Source organism: Thunnus albacares, chromosome 9, assembly GCF_914725855.1.
Source record: "Thunnus albacares chromosome 9, fThuAlb1.1, whole genome shotgun sequence".
Classification (NCBI taxonomy): domain Eukaryota; kingdom Metazoa; phylum Chordata; class Actinopteri; order Scombriformes; family Scombridae; genus Thunnus; species Thunnus albacares.
Window position 1 is genome coordinate 32206456 of NC_058114.1, and position 17304 is coordinate 32223759.

At 39.0% G+C, this 17304-nt stretch overlaps 1 protein-coding gene across 6 annotated transcripts in view; it reads right to left on the bottom strand.

Moving 5' to 3' along the window:
• Positions 1–17304, bottom strand: part of ect2 (epithelial cell transforming 2) — a 57658-nt gene that overhangs the window by 23536 nt on the left and 16818 nt on the right. For 4 of the 6 annotated variants that reach the window (XM_044361783.1, XM_044361780.1, XM_044361781.1 and 1 more), the window contains 14 exons: positions 15788–15861; positions 13972–14102; positions 13742–13857; positions 13019–13081; positions 10914–11139; positions 10566–10739; positions 8099–8223; positions 5666–5785; positions 5482–5550; positions 4845–4955; positions 3357–3453; positions 2985–3066; positions 755–833; positions 487–606 (listed from right to left, as the gene is read on the bottom strand). In XM_044361783.1, coding sequence (XP_044217718.1) covers positions 487–606; positions 755–833; positions 2985–3066; positions 3357–3453; positions 4845–4955; positions 5482–5550; positions 5666–5785; positions 8099–8223; positions 10566–10739; positions 10914–11139; positions 13019–13081; positions 13742–13857; positions 13972–14102; positions 15788–15861 — 1587 coding nt within the window. The remainder of the gene's footprint in view (positions 1–486; positions 607–754; positions 834–2984; positions 3067–3356; positions 3454–4844; positions 4956–5481; positions 5551–5665; positions 5786–8098; positions 8224–10565; positions 10740–10913; positions 11140–13018; positions 13082–13741; positions 13858–13971; positions 14103–15787; positions 15862–17304) is intronic. The other 2 variants (XM_044361784.1, XM_044361782.1) reach the window with 1 other exon arrangement.

Sequence of the window (17304 nt, forward strand, 5' to 3'; positions counted from 1 at the left end):
AAGTGCTTCATTGAAAAAGGAGAAAACAGCTAGATTGCTTGGCAACACACTGTTCAAAAAATGAACTACTTCATGAAACACCAGTGTAGTATACTCATCATGGAGAGTACTTCTCAGCCTGTGAAAACAATTAAATAAGGTCTGTGGCTCTGACAGGAGCTTTGTTAAGTCTGACAAAATGACCCTGAGTATGAAAGATGAAAGATGGGGGCGTTAAACAGGTAGGGAAGGTGTCGTAGGATCCAGCATTGTTGAAGCTCGACCTGTACGAGGGATTAAAAGTCAGGATGTCTCGTCCTGTGCTGCTTCAATTTTTAATCACTCTCTAAATTCATCTTTCACAATATTACTTGCTGAATTGCTGCAGTAACTGTTTCAAAGTATGGGCCAGGGCTGTAGGTTAACACTCAGATTAGACTATGGTTAGACAGAACACATCTGTGGAAGATGGTCAAAGGTTTAAGTAGCGTGCATGTGCATTCTCACCTCAAGGCAGTCATTGAAGAGGAAGAGTGTGACATGTTCACCACGGTCACATGGCTGGTCTCCCAGAGCGATTGTTTCTACTCGGTAAACCAGACTGCGATGGGAGGACAGCAGGTTGGCCTGCAGAGAAGAGGAAGCATAGGAATGGAAGAAAAAGATGTGAAATTAAAAAATCAATAAAAGTTTCATCTGGGATGACATGAATAAAATTGTAGCACTTGGTCTACGCAACAACAGACATGCAAACAATAACAATGTTTAAACTTACAGGACAGCCGTCAACTTCATAAACCACGTCAAAGATCTGCTTCTGGCCCTCGGTCTTCCTCTTGTCCTCGTTGATGTGACTGGTGGGGAGGATGGGGGAAAGGAAATTAAATTTATATATATATTACATTATTGCTCGTCTCAGTAGTCTTTAAAAAATTAATCTACAAATTGATAAGTTGATAATCCATCAGTTGTTTTAGTTGTACATCAAGAAAAATGCACAACATTTTCTGGTTTCAGCCTCTCAAACCTGAGGACATGTGGTTTATTTCTATTTGACATAGTAAATTGAATATCCTTTGGATGTGAAGTGTTGGTCAGCAGTTTAAAGACTGGGAAATTGTGATTGGAATTTGAAACTATTTTCCAACCTTTTACAGGATAGTCAATATTTGTAAGTAAAATTGACAGAAGAATTGTCAGCGATCTAATTTCTCTAATAGTGTTTATTTACCAAATAAGAACTAATAACCCTCTTTTAAAAACATAATTAAAAACAAATCTAACTATCTCATATCCTGATATTGATCCTTGATTACTCATGATGAAAACAAAGTGAGATCAGATGGAAAATGGTAAAAGAAAGGAGAATATCAACAGTCAGCACTATTTGACGTCCCCATCCTCTTACAGAGTAAAAAAGGAAACACAGGGGACAAGTTATTAAGTACCAATTTTGGATCAGCATCGCAAAGTTTCTTGTAATGTATTATCGTAGAGACGTTCCACCTTGCTTGAAATAAAGAGTGTCAGAAAAAATGACCACATTTTTATGAGAGAGGTTAAGCTCCAGATAAAAAGGAGCAGGACCACGAGTTTAAGAAGTGAGCCTACTGTTGAGACCATCATCTAGTAACCAAGTTGATCACAGATTGAGGCGCCCTGGTTTCTGTCTGATTAAGCTCAGCAGGTGATATTGATTGATCTATTACATTTTATGTTTGCTTTGCAGCAGCTGTTGATTAATCAGAGCAGCATGTCTCAAAGTCGAGGGAAAAAAACAACAAGTGGGAAAATTAGAGGCAAGGCAGGTGGGGAGGTAAGAGATGTCTGACCTGCACTGCACCAGGCTCGAGTTAGTTTAATCAGCAGCTGGATACAGGTTTTACCCAACAGAGTGTGCTTGTATCAGTAGCTCTGTGTTGTTTGCATAAATGACTGTGATCAGTTTGAGAGTTAATTTAACAGAGCAGCAGTTAGGATGGGCAATCACTAATTTCTTGGCGGAAACCCTGCATTTAAATGGCCAGATTGAAGTAGTGAAACAGAAGTTACAGTGTGTTTAGCTGTCAAAAACCAATCGTCCCAAAGCCTCTGTGAGTGTGTGGGTGGGTGTGTATGACCTTCTCCTACTGGCTTGCTACATTTCCTGATCACATAACAAGAGATAACTCACTGTGTCTTTAAAGGATTTGACTGGCCATCTTCTGTATTTTTCTTATTGTCAACAAATCTCATGCTCAGAGCCAAATTAACAACAAACTCATCCTACTTATAAGTATTGAGTGTGTATCCTAAGTCTGATATATCTTATTCCTCTGTGCCGTAGACTCCTGTTGTTGTCCAAAAACTATTAAAAACACATCAAGGAGTCACACCGCTGCACTGAGTGACATGTTCCTTCATCCCTGAAGACAGTGGTTACCATAACTTGTTTAGAAACAGCTCCAAAGAGTAATAACAGCGATAAGATTATAAATATATGTATATAAAATCTCAGGAATGAGTTTCCTAGTATGGCAGACACCACTGCGAACGATTCTGTTTGCACAGCTTCACTAGCTTGTTGTGCTACATGTCACAACCTCTTGACTTTGTAGTGAAGTTCTTTGAGAAATGTATAATGTAGTACAAATATAGAAAATCACCAGCCATGTCCTTTGAGTAGTGTAATAATTTACTGTATTAGTACTGTATCCTTTTTATTATCCTCTACAACTGCATGTTTCATATTGTTCATACACACAGATACTGTTAAATAACATGCAGGGACACAGCTCTGAATATGACCAAAGTTTAAGAGCGTATTATCAAAAAAACAACAAAAAAATGTAGAAACATGACTTGTTTCTTGCTAAATCTTGACTCAGAAATGGTCAGTCATTACAAGTTGAACCTACATAATGTTATTAATATGAGAGGAGGGTTCACATGAGGCGGTGAAGTGATCAAACAATGTGTTGCATTATGATCATCACAATAGAAAGGGTCGGGTCGCGCCAACTCACGTCATAACTTCTTTCAGAGACTCAATTGCTTTCTCCAGGGTTATCTTGTCTGGGTTGTCATCTGACGTATGCTTCTTTATGTCTGCAATGGTGGAAGAAAGGGAAAGTTTGGTAAGAAGTAGACAAGCGGGGTGAGATGAAAATCATGTAGAGAAAGACGAGAAGAGGAGAATAGAGAGCAACAGAAATTACAGACAGGTAACAAGCAGCGATAACAGAGGAAGGAGCCAGGTGTGGAGGGAGGAAGATAAGGAAAGAAAGACGAGGAGGGAGGTAATTAGCACAAGGAATGAACTTTTATTTTTTCTTTCTTCAAATTGTTTTAACAATGGGGGGTGTACATGAGTGTGTGTGTGTGTGTGTGTGTGTTACCATTAAGAAGAAGGGCTACACTCGGCAGTCTCTGCACAGGTCTGATGAGCAGCTCCACTAGTGTCTGTCTGCCACATTCTGGCTTGGCCTGGTTGATCTGTAGAGTCAAAGTGTGTTAAATGACAACAAAAAGGCAACAAAAGTCTGCACTGCATGCTGATCACCAGCTAAACTTCACTTTACAAAGTATCATTAGGGTGTGTACTTCAGAATGAACAACCCACAGTGACATTAAGTTAACATGTTTCATGTAATGGTGGCAGCACATACATCACCAATGAAAAAAATACAATAAATAACACATCACTAAACCAGCCCTGCAAAAAATACTGCACTACTTTTGATTTATTATGTTCAAGGGCTGGGGGATTTCACCTGAGATCATTATCACGATTAAGTGTCACAATGATCTCAATAACAATTCATGTTTAATGGTCATCTTACTCATTCTTTGTACGGAGCAATGAGAAGAAAATCATGGATTTTGTGTTTGAAACTATTGAACATATTCGACCCTTTAGTTAAGAACCATTTTAGCTTCACATCTCTTGACTAACAATATAAAGAAATCAATTGAATAACACAATTATGGCTTATGTTATTCTATTACTGCATTTGCGGAATGTTTTACACCTTTGTATTAGACTACTGCTCGGCAAGCAAAGAGGAAACTTCATTACAGCTCAAGGGTGAAGTTGTAGCTTCAGGGTCGACCTCATCATTATACACTGCTGGTAAACAAACATCGTGAAAACAGCATTTATGTGTCACAAACTGTATCTAATCATACTGTACATTCAGGTTATATTGTCTTCAGCCAGTGTCTCTCTCTCTCACACACAAACTGAATGATCCCAAAGGAGACGCACCACTCTCTTAGCAGTGCCCTATTTTCAAACACTACATTTAGCTTTGTTTTTTTTTCCTCAGCATCAGGTTCACTAAAGCCATGACCTGATCGACACTTTTTTTCAAACCAGCTCTTCATCTGAGTCCGTGCCCCCAGCTGCAGTTTTTTTTTTTTTTTCCCATCATTTGATTGTGGTCTTTGAGTCAAAGACACTTTCTGGCCTCACCGGGGCTTTAGGCTGAGCACTTGTAGTTATTACTGTCACCCAAACTGTGTAACAATACCAACTCAGCTTTATCTGTTTGAAATGAAGCCACATAGAAAAACTGAGTGACAGTGATTTAATGGTGTGCTCTAAGGTGCATTCACAAGGAACTTAACAGCCTGTCTGAGGGAATTAATTTACCAATCATACCAATGTGGGTTAAATCAGGTCCCTTAGAGCTTAATAATGTCAGTTTTAGTCATTTCTTGACTCATTTTTCAGCCCTATTATGATCAGTTGTGTTTTCTGGATGAAGTCTACATTTCACTGTACTGTAATTTACAGTTGGTGCGTGTTCTTATGAAATAAGTATCTGTTGTGCTGTATAAGGCAGGCAAATTCACATATACAGTACAAACTGGAAAAGTCATACCTTGAGAAAAGCGTGGAAGCGTGGCTTTTGTTTCTCACATCTAACAATGGTCTCCTTGCTCATTTCAAAAAAGTTGACAAACGGCGGGTAGGCCTTCACCAGCTCTTTAGACTGGGGAGAGAGGAAATGATTGATTGTTTTGTTAAAAGTTTCACAAATACTGCAAGCACAATGCCATAGCTCCATCCACATAAGCATGCAGGGCCTGATCAATGGCTTCCACCGTCTCCAGCAGTTGTTGGCAACTGCCAAAAATGACGGCTTCTGATATTTGCTTGTCAGATTAGATACTTTCCTATATAGAATATAAATCCACTTTTTACCTTAGTCGAATTCTGAAAAAGTTATCTAAACCTGAGTGTGTAATGGCAACAGCAACCTCATGCATTTACTTTCTTGTATATACAATTATAGATAGAGATAGAGATAGAGATAGAAATAGAGATACAGATAGAGATAGAGATACAGATAGAGATACAGATACAGATAGAGATACAGATAGAGATAGAGATACAGATAGAGATACAGATAGAGATACAGATAGAGATACAGATACAGATAGAGATACAGATACAGATAGAGAGATAGATAGAAACATTCAACATCTGCATTCAAGTATAGAATTGTTTGTACTCACATATTTGAGGATGATGTCTCCTACGCTCCTGTCCTCTGACCAGTCTGTCAGGAGCTCCTCAAGGTCACTCTGATGAACAAACAATAACACAGAAAATCAACAAACAACAATGCCTTTTCGAAGACTACACATCACAATCATTTGCTCCACCTTGGTCTGATAGAAACTGTTGAGAACACACTACCTTTATTCTGGTGTGAACCTCATAGATGTCTGGGATGCTACCAAATATTGTCTTAATTTCTTCTTGGGCCAGGATGGGTCCACCCACCTGCCCCTCTTTTTCCAGTGGAAGCTTGAAAAGCTGCAAATAGAAACAGACATGAGAACATGCGTGTGTCATGTGTTGTAATTTAACAACACCATGTTAGCATCTGAGGTTACTTTTCAGACATGTAGTTAGATGTAGATATAGAGCTGCAACAATTAGTTGATTAATTGACAAGTTGTCAACTATTGAATTAATCGTCAACTATTTTGGTCCAAATGCTCTGATTCCAGCCTCTCAAATGTGAATATCTTCTGGTTTATTTAGTCTTCTATACAGTAAACTCACCATCTTTGAGGTGTGAACTGTTGGTCTGGACAAAATAAGACATTTGAGAAGATCACCTTGGACTTTAGGAACAGTGATCGCAATTTTTCACCATTTTCTGACATTTTATAGACCAAACAACTAATCGATTAATCGAGAAAATGATCAACAGACGAATCAATAATGAAAATAATTGTTAGTTGCAGCCCTATGTGGTTTTTATTTTAAAAGAAAGATTAAAGACTTAATTATTGCCTTTTGGTTCTAGGCTACTTCATTTTCATGACTTATTAGAAAACAAAGCAGGAGCAGTTAATATGACCTTATATGGACTGACAGGTAACTCATTCATTGGACAGTTTTACCAACTGTCATTCTTGGAAAAATCTAATTTTGGAGACAGAATGTCATGCAGCACTTTACTGCACCTTCAGTGTTCTTTAGTTGTAACAGAGCCCATAAAGAAATGACTGATCCTGAGCATTAATAGACTGCTACTAGATCTCACATATCATAAACAGTGAAGAAAGGGTAGAAACAGGACAAAGTGAGGTGTTTTCCCATATTATTACAGGAGAAAATTTATTGTGTGGTGGCTACATTTCACTCACTTTTTATTGAGGAACTGCTAAAATACACACAAGGACAAGCTTTATACACCTCTGTTTTAATCCTTTTCACTCTCTGATGTATCAAGTAAAATCATCACACATGTATGTGTTTGCTAGTCTTTTTAACCGCAGCTATTAGTTGACTGGTGCTCCCAGCATGATGCACCACCTGAGTCTGCTCAGGCTGACTGCATTTCAGGCTTGTGACTAATTATTCTCAGGTTTATTCAGATATACGTCCCTTTTGGATTTGTTCTGCTTTATTTGTTTTTTTTTATGCTGCTGGGTTTGGTTTGGTTTCCCACCAGTAAGCTTTGGATCGTGTTCAATCTACTACAGGACTTTGAATCATATTATCTGCACTTACACTTGTAAATCAATAAAACAAAATAAGTTTTTGTTCAAGTTGATTAATGTAATTCTAACAACCAACATTTGTGGAAGAAGAAAAAAAGGCGGAGCACAATTTAACTTGAACCAAATTTCTTGCAGTCAGCCTGTGTAACTGCTGTGTCATGTTGAAAAATGAAATCCAATTAGCAGTCTACTGTCTGCTGCCCATCTGACCAGGAGTTTATACTATCTGCTTCCTCAGTAAATGGCTGTAAGATGAAAAAAAAGGAAACTGCTGCACTCAGTTACAGTTAACTATGCTTGAGCTGAATTTCTGAGGTGAAAGAATGAAAATTGATTGACTAAGAAGACCTAGCATTTGCAGTAATCAACAGCACTACAACTCATGCCTGGCATGCAGTGATTACTAAGTGTGTGGATTATGGAATCAGCCTCAACTGTGTTTTCCTTTGATAAATGACATGGCGCTGCAGCTACAGGGGCATTATTAAGGTGAATTGAGCAACATGTGGTGAGAGGCACTATGAGAGACGTCCACCACACCAAGTTTGATGGACTACCCTTATACTCTCAGATTCTGTTACCCAGCCAGCTTTCTGCTTTATATGAGGAAAAGGAACAGCTAAACCCAGATGTAAACTCAGTCGAATACAACAGAGAAGACAGATTACAAGGGAGGGACATGGCAAAAATTGAGGAAAGATGTTTGAGGCAGAAAGAGAGAGAGAGACGGGGGGGGGAAAGAACAAGTGAATGAAAAGGAAGCAACATCAAAATGGAGGAAGCCTAAACGAGATAGTGAAGAAAAGAAGCAAAAAGAGTGAAAGATTTTGAAGGGGAGGGAGACAGAAAGAGAAATGGTCAGGCAGGTCATTTTCTCCCTCACTGGTCAGCTGTCTGACTCTCAGCTGGGACCAACCGATAAGACAGGCCAAGTGAGAACACACGCACACGCACACACACACACACACACACACACACACACACACACACACACACACACACTTAATGATTGTAGCTTAGCCTGAAACTGTTGTCAGGGGCAACCGACTGGCCAACCTGTGAGTGAGTGTTAGAAACATGCTCATTGTGCGAACATAGACACACACACAGCTACCTGTAGTATGGTGCTTAAAATGTCTACATAGTTGCTCTCAGTCTGATAGAGCTCCTTGGAGACCTGCCACCTGGCTGACTGCTTGGACAGAACCGGAGTAGAACTCTTGGATGGCTTCGAATTCTCTGGAGGAACAAGACAAGCAAGGAGGAAGGCAAGCTGTTAATACGGCGCTAAAGCACCAATAGACACTGCCAGGTGTCTGTCCACGATGAGGAATTCTTATGAAATTAGGCCTGAATCGAAATGACAAAATTGTACAGAATTTTCGAAATATCCAAGTAAAACCTACCTTTCAGACTACTGGTGCATGACATGCATGGTTGCCTATCTGCCCTAAAATTGCAGGTGCATGTATTTTGACACTGGGACTTGGGAAGGCCATGTATTTGCTTCACCTCAACAGATGGAAACACACCTCCTCACACACCTGTTATCATTTCTATGGAACATTACCCAAACAAAGCTACACACTACGTTTGTTTACAGGTGTGTATGCCAAAAGCTATTTTTATACAAACAAATCTCATGTTCAAACAGGGTTTAATTTTGTCCAGTTAGTGCATTTCCATCATAATTAAAGATACAATGACATGAAAAATAACATTTCTCAGTTCTAATCCTGTGTCCCTTTGTTAATTGTTCGTTTATCTTTCTTGTCATATGCCAAATATAAGTTTTAATATTTTTTGAGTATTCTTTCATCAAAATCCCTGTCCAGTAAAATGGTTTCAAATGTTGATGTTGATGACTCATCTCAAACTCAGGGGCATTTACAAAAATTCATCCAATCAAATGTGACTTTGGCCAACCAGCTAACCACACCCATGATGTAAAACTGCACTTACTTCCGTTTTAATGCGAGTTTAAAGACAACTAATGACTTCTACATTAATTTACATTAACCTCCTGCTAAATTTTCAAATGGTCAGTTTTCTGCCATTAGACTTTTTATGTATTCTTCAGCTGTCTGTTTCTCACATTATACACTCACCCAGCAATCCTACTTTTGTTGCCTAATGCCTGGGACACAGCCTGCGTGAACGGAACCTCTTGCTTTTCATTTTGGCGCCCATGTTAACAGATTAGAACAGCCACTCAGCCTGAGTGAGACGCGCGTGTTACGTGTGGCTGCTGTGTCGCGTCATCTAGAGATTCAGGGTCTCGCCTATTTTTTCGGCGTGATGCGCGCAGTTCTAAGCAAAAATAGACAGAGAAAATGACCTGTTGACAATCATATTAACATTACACCTTTCACTATGGTTTCAATGTCTGTATCTGTAGAATATGTCACAGACATGAAGTGTCACCACTGCGGGTCAGCCTGCGTGGTGCAAGCCAGGACAGGGAGCCTCTCTGGCGGGGAACTCCAGCGTGGAGAGTCGGTGACACGCAGAGCTTCTTTTCTCGACCCCTGCTCGCTTTCTGTGATATTAGTTCAAACTGGGGCTCCTGCCTGTTGTTCCACCTGCTTCCAGGCAGAGATCTGGTGTTGTTCCTTATTTGTTGTCAGTTTCCCTCCTGACAGTTTGGAGGTTTGTTTGTCAGAGGTTTGTTTAGCTCGTTTGAGGAACTTGGTGTTGTCTGGAGGGATTTTCTTCACTTGGAGCGGTGACAGCAGGGGTTTAACTGGCGGAATGATTTATATAATTAATAAAAAAAAACCCGTTCTTTGTGAGGAGCGTATGTGGCTGACACAGGAGTATCCCCAACCAGACACCACCATACACATGCTTATGAACCTTTTTCTGTCTAAACTAAATATAAATGAAATTTATAATGAAATGATATGAAACATGCTATTATTGATGGCCGTTATCAAAGAGCTGGCAGCAGAGGCGCCACAGCAGCAACGCTGTCTGTGTGGATGCTGCAAGTGTGCGAGACGTAGCGGTTCAGCGACGCACGCGCACTGCTGAGGTTCACACAGGCTGTGTGTCCCAGGCGTAAGAAAACACTGTATCTCTGATTACACAATGAATACATTACTAGTAACTGACTTACTGATTAACACTACAAATTGTCAGATTTCTGTGAGCACTGACAGTACGGCAGTAACAAATGTAACAATGCATTTGGCAATTTACTGTAGAGCTGAGAACTTTTTTGCCATTTATCTGATGTAAGGTGGAGAATACTTTCATGGTTATCTAATCCTTGTCATGGTGCAACACCTCCTAGTGGAAGAGGAAGAAAGGACTTAAGGCTGTTTTATTTTCAGCACCCTCTGAGTATGACAACACTTCTCCAGGTGATACTCTGCCTGCACAAGTGCACAGTCAAGCTATCTTTTACTCTACTACACTCAGTTGGCTTGAACATAATACAGTGCTTCACTAAACTGAATAAACTAGGGCATAACTTATTTATCTTTACCACAGAGTTCTGTCACTTACTACTTTATATAAGCCATGAACTGGCCTGATATCTATATCAGTACAGTCCTACTCTAGAGGCAGAACCTGACCTGCAGAAGTTCCTGGCTGCTGCTCCTCTGGTTGTTGAAGGGAACTTGTACTCAGGTAGGACCTTTTCCTCCTCTCATTCCTGTCTGACCTAATCCTCCTTTGCCTGGTTTTCCTTATCGTATTCCTGGTCATAGTATCGTCTCCTTTTCTTCCTGAACTGTTCCCTACTCTGTCTTTTGGAAAGAAGAGGGGTTCATCTTGTTACTGGTCTCTTATGAATCAGAGAGAGACAACCAAATTCAGTAAGTGCTAAATTATTCCATCAGTATATACCAGAAATGGTAGAAAAAGGGATTGAGGGTTGGATCAAGCAGGTGTTCTCCACTCTCCCATCATTTTGCTCTTACCTGCCAAGGCCTTGCATGTCTCAGGAGTGTTTGAGATGTCTAGCAGAGAGCCCATGGACAGGGAGTGCTCTGCTGATGGCCTTTTGCGTGGTGGAGGGAAGGGGGAGATCTCAGTCTCCTTGGTGAGCTGAGCCAGCGTGTCCCTCAGACGCCTTCGTTTACGGTTACTGTTAGGGGTGGTGAGGGAGAGGAGAGACACTGCCTTCTTCATGGCTGGGCTGTCGTTCTGCGGGACAACATACATATGAGACAATTAATAAAGGAAAGCAAGAAGAAGCTTTATGTTTCACAACTTATGATGTATCAAACTGGAAAAATGACAAGTATGTCCACTGTGAGGTGAGTTGGGTAACACTGATTGGGAGAAGTATCCAATCCCTGAGATGAGCCAAGCCGTGAGACACAACAAGTAGATCTTGTGCTGTGGCCATGACGCAAATGGTTTTCAGTAGGTCGGGACAGCATGGTCATTGGTTTGACCCGCCACAGTAAGAGCCTGTTACTTGCAGGTTTTAATCCAACAGTTCGGTGTGGTTGTTTCATCATGCTACATTCCTCCTGGAAAACTGAAAACTGATTTTTTTCCATTCTTGTTGTGTTGGCCAAGTTTTATTGAACATTAGCACTGCTGATCTCAGTGAAAGGCACATTGCATTTTCAGTAGCTGCTTCATATTAAAACCCCCCAGAGGTTGACAGGTTTAAAAGATTTAATAAGTAGCAGCAGCAAGAAATGTTTGGTTTGCATTTGCTGAAAGTTAAAATCAGTTCCAATACAAGGGCAAAAAACTGTGAAAAAAAAAAAAACACTAAAGGAGACTGATATCTGCACTGAACAGCTTGCGCCTCTGAAGCACGTAGTTCATTTTTGTATGTATATAAGTGCCATCTTTCCTGATAATCAACATAAATTAACATTCAGTTATGTCTTTCATTTGACACTGACTTATCTTTATGTACCTCTAGCTGAACATGTACTTTTTTATTTGTCTTGTTCCAATATACACTATTCAGGAAATAGACACAAAAGAAATGTAAGCCAGTGTGCTGCATACACTAATTAAACCAAATAAATTGCAACCAAAATATATGTCAATCATAATAAGCTGCCAACATGTATTCAATATGCTTGTAAATGGCTGCGTTTATATGGTGCTTGAATCAAAAGTGCTTTACAATCTGCTTCTCAGTCACCCATTTACAGACACATGATACAAGCTTACATGCAAGGTGCTGGCCTAACCATTGGGATGACAACTCACTCTACCTGCTGAGCCACAAACACATGAATGTAGGCACAAAACCTTTAAATAATACTAGAATTGTGTCTGCTGCAGAACAGACAAAATGTCTCTGAAACATTACCAACAGACATTTGAACCACAAAGGGGACATGATAGAGCTGTGAAGCTGCTAGAACCTGGTCCAGCTGGATCCAGTGGACATGAGGTTGAACCCAGACTCTCAGCTACCAAGCCAGACCATAATACTATAGCTCCAAATCTGCTTTGAGCCCACCATAACTGAATAAATAGAAATGAAAACTACTGAAACAGGAATGGGAGCAACATACATAAAAGTGTAGGGCTGCAACAGTCGATTATTTTCTCCATTAATTATTTGGTCAATAAAACATTATATTTACTGTAATTCATGACCAAAGAAAAGCAACAAATTCTCACATTTGAGAGCCTTGAACCAGCAAATGTTTGGTGCTTTCGCTTGAAAAATGACAATTATTCGATTATCAATATAGTTGCCAATTAATTTTATGTCGGTGCACTAATTGATTGATTGACTAAAAAAAGAGTAACGTGACAAAGAGAATGCAAGGACACGGTTACTCCAGTACTTTTGTGTAATTCTTATACAAATAAAGTGGAAACTGCTTATAGTGTCAATTAGATTGTAATCTGCATGGGGAATAAAGAAAAGAAAAGAAAAAAACGCTTATAGTGATCAATTTGACCCTGACAGACGTGATCCACGTCAGACAGACATGTTTCCACTGTACAAAGAGAAAAAAAAACAAACCCTATTTGTGTTGTTTGCATTTCATTAGGTGAAGGTATGTAAATTGGCTTGAATGAATAGACCTAAACTCACCTTCTCATAGAGGTACATGGACTCTCCGGCTCGAGCGTCCATCTGAATGCTTCCCCAGAACCACTGCCACAGAAGGGAGAAAACTGTTTTTAGGACAGAGCTAGCAGAAAAACAGACTTCTGATAGTATTATGAAATACACTTCCCTTTGAAAACCAAGGAAACCAGCAGAGTAAAGAAAAGACTATTGATTGTGGGGTTATGACTACAACTAAACCACCACTCTACCTTGGTTCAAATTATTCATCCACTGGAAGGAGAAATCTATTGATCTCTCTCTCTCTGACAGCAGAGACAGAGAGAAGGGGAGCAGAGGTTGTATTGATTGAGGTTTAACCCAAAAGGAATCTTGATCAGATGATCATTTGGCATTCTGTTTAGAGATGAGTATTCTTCATTTTTCTCTTGACCCCCTTGTGTCTACATCATCTTGTAACAGAACCTCAGAGTGTACCGATCATTCTGATATGTCGAGGTAGTACTTGACTGGCATCATGGAGGTGTCAAACTTGTTTGTCTTTAGAAGCAGCAGTGAGCAAGCTCTTTTGTGTATACTGTACTGTAGTTCTGCAGAAGTGTTCTGATGTTTAGTGGCTTTTTTTCTGTCTAACTTCCAAAATGTTCATTTACAAGCCATCAATATTCAATAACAAATTTGAAACTTTTACCAAGAGACATGGCATGTCAGCCAAAAAAAAATAGTGTCAAAAAACTGAAAGCTTACCTCCTGTTTGACCACAAAGAGTTTCTTGGAGGGAGAAAATGGAAGCTCTTTCACTGAATTTTCCTCCACAACCATGTGTGTACATCTCTCATCTCCAACCTCAAGATGGCTGCCACCTGAGACACAGAAAAACATGGAGATGGTTTGAAAAATTATACATATGCATTCATACATATATACACACTGCTGCAGAAATATTATTACAGATCCCCGTGTGCTGAGGCACTGACCGTGTTTGAGAGTCCTCTCCTCCATGTTAGCCTTCTCTTCATCTGAGAAACCCAAAAAACTGAGGATGCAGTCCTGGAACGGAGGCACTTTGAACTCTGTTCGAAATGCCTCTTCTCCCGCATGGAATGACCTTGACACATGAAGGTGAGAGAAATGAGTTTACTGTCAAACTATGTCATTGTTCTATCATCACTCTAATTCCTCAATGTGCAAGGTGGTCTTACAACTGTCAACTGCACAGTGTCCTGAATATAGTTGATTCTGTTGCTGTTATTGTTTCAAAGGATCTGTGTGTAAATCAAGCATATATTATGACAATGTGGCTCACACTAGAGCAATTTTGGTCTTTTGATGAGGATGAAGGATACATTTTACTTAAAGAAATTTATCATTAAACAGAGGACCTACTATGTAGCAACTATCCTAAAAGGAATATAAAAAGGAAACAGCCACAGAAAATTGGATGATTAAATACAGTACTGAAGGTGCAAATTAATAAAAATAATAATGGGTGATTCAATCAACACTTAAATCATATATTAGTCTAATTCTATCAGAACCAATTATTGGAAAACTTGAATGATAGGAAAAGCATATTTTATGCATAACAGTAAGAAATGATCCCTTCTGGGGACATATAATATATAGAAGTAATCATAAGCAATCAGAGCCTGATACACTGGCATGGCTAACCTTACTGGCCAACTATAGCTTTTATCAGAATCAGTATATATGTTGGTATGTGAGTAACAAGACATTGCAATTCAGATATGTCAAAGATACGTTTGGGATCATTTAGAAACAATGTAGCCCTTAAATCACACCAGTTTTGGATATACACCATTAAAGGCACAACAGATTCATTTTTTATGTGCCGTTTGTTAGTGTCTGTGGGACAGACAACAATGTAAGAAGTGATGCTGATATTTGTAGTAATTCTCTGTTATGTTCACTTAAACGACAACAACAAACACACCTGTAACTTCATCTCATTAAACAGTAAGAGGCTCAACCTAGTGGCACAACTGGGTACTACATCAAATCTACATTTTGAGAGTTACTACATGTCCCTTGTCTCCTGCATTATTGGTTAATATATTTTAATCAATTAAATTATTAACAGCAATTAATTGATAATCATTGACATCCCTAATGGTTACTGTACTTGTCCAGCACTGCTGCTAACCTTGAAAGTACCTAAAACATTTAGTATCACCTCCTGAGTAGTGCCAATTTTATTTATATAGCCCAATATCACAAATCACTGCCAATTTTTTTTTTTAAGGAATTTGTCCCCCAAACAGCTGGAGAACAGTGAAAACAAAAGCAGTGTCAGTGACAAATGGCTACATGTTGCATTATGTTTCATTGAAGCAGCTCTAATTGATATTTTTATAATAAAAATGTGTGATGTCAGAGGTGCTACTCGTAGTGATGAACCTACAGAGAATTATCAGCCACTCTGCAGCTCCCCTCAGCTTTACAGAGCTTTATAGTGAGTTTCATCTCATTGTTTAGCTGTCCAGCTGCAACTTTACTTCACATACAGTACATATCAACTTAAAAGGTGATGAAATGTCAGTGTTGTGATGTCAAGTTGCCAATAAAAAGACTATTATTTATAAAGCTATTCTTATTAAAAACATTTGGTTATATTATATTATATTAATATATATATTAATATATATTATATTAATATATATTAATATATATATATATAAAAACTTTTTTAAATAATAAAATTGGTTTAAATCAGTTTAAAAAAAAAACCCTGCTAGAACACAGTTTTCAAAAAGACAATGGTTTCCAACTTACACATCATCTCTTCTCTCCCAGGCCTTATGAATCCATGATGGAGTGAGGATGGGTGTCCCCATACACACTGCCAGCTAAAAGATGAGGACACAATAAGATATAGTAAAAGATAGGGAAAAATGATAAGTAAATGTGCAACAAAGAGCTGAGGTAGACAGAGAGGCATAATAACAGACAGAAGGGGCATAACATATACAGGCATCTATGCACAATTTTATCACTATAAGACTTTAAATAATTCCATTATCAATGCTCATGGTACAACAACCTCGCCAGTCTGTTTTCATTACTCCTGATTGCTCTGTCACTCAGAATCATAATATGAATATGACAGGTACAAACAGTTTCTACTTCAGGCACAATACAAAAACAAGAATGAGAGGCTCAATGCTTGAAACAGTTTCTGTTTTAACTTTTTTTTTTAGTTAGCTTCACACTTTCAAATCGAAAACAGCCTCGTCTGCCTGTCACGAAGCAAACAAGTCCTTATTGCATTTTGACTTGTTCTGCTAGAACACAACATTCCCTCCACAAAACTTTGAAGAGCGAAAAAGGGGATGTGGTGAGGTGAAAAGAAGTAAAGGCAACAACTGAGAGAAAAGGAGAGAGAAGGGAAAAAAATGTTTAAATAGAAAATCATTGCCAGAGATGATTGAAAGAAGTACAGCATCAATCATCTGTTCCTCTGTGCAGAGAGGAGCAAAGAGAATGACTAGTGTCAATCTATTCATCCACCCATCCATCTAACTATCTACATCTATCCCTCTGGAGAAGACCTTGTATTGAACTCTGTTTAAAAAAAAGGATCCAAATGGGAAATAAATTACTACTTTCTGACATCAGACCCAGACACACTGGGAGTCAAGCTAGGCTGGGAGGAACTTTACATAATTTCCTGCTCATTCTGTTCGTTCACCCAAAGAAGGGGGGAAGTGGTGTTCAATAAAAATCCAGAATAAATAAATCAATCACCGGTTTTGTAGTTCCAGCTTTTCAAACCCGACTGCTGTTTCCCCATTGTTTTGTTATTTTGTTGGGGTTGTTTTGAGTTGGTAATGTTTTGGGTTTAATTTTCATTTTGGCTCTTTCGTCTCAGTTTCACATCGATCTCCGTTTTCAGTTCAATTGTGCATTTGTGTGCTGGCCCTATTCTGATCTTGATGGATTGTTGAGATTTTGGGCAGCGCTGCCATTGCTCTTGCTGTGCTGGCCCACCAACACTGAGTGAATGAAACAGAAACACTATAGAAGTAAAACAAACATTTACGTTGTTATTTTTTGTTGTTCCTGCCACTGTCCTCAGAAAGAGCTCTGTTGGCATTTTTGGGTGTCAGATGTATTGAAGAAAGGAGAAAGAATTAATAAAAATCTGAACAATTGGGACTGGGGCTTCGATTGTTCCACTAATTCCAAAGAATATTGAACTATTCAGTTGTTCTGAACATTAGGGCTAATAATCAACATTATTATGGTTACCTAAATATGTGATAATTATTGTAGGTCTTTTTTGCGTTAAT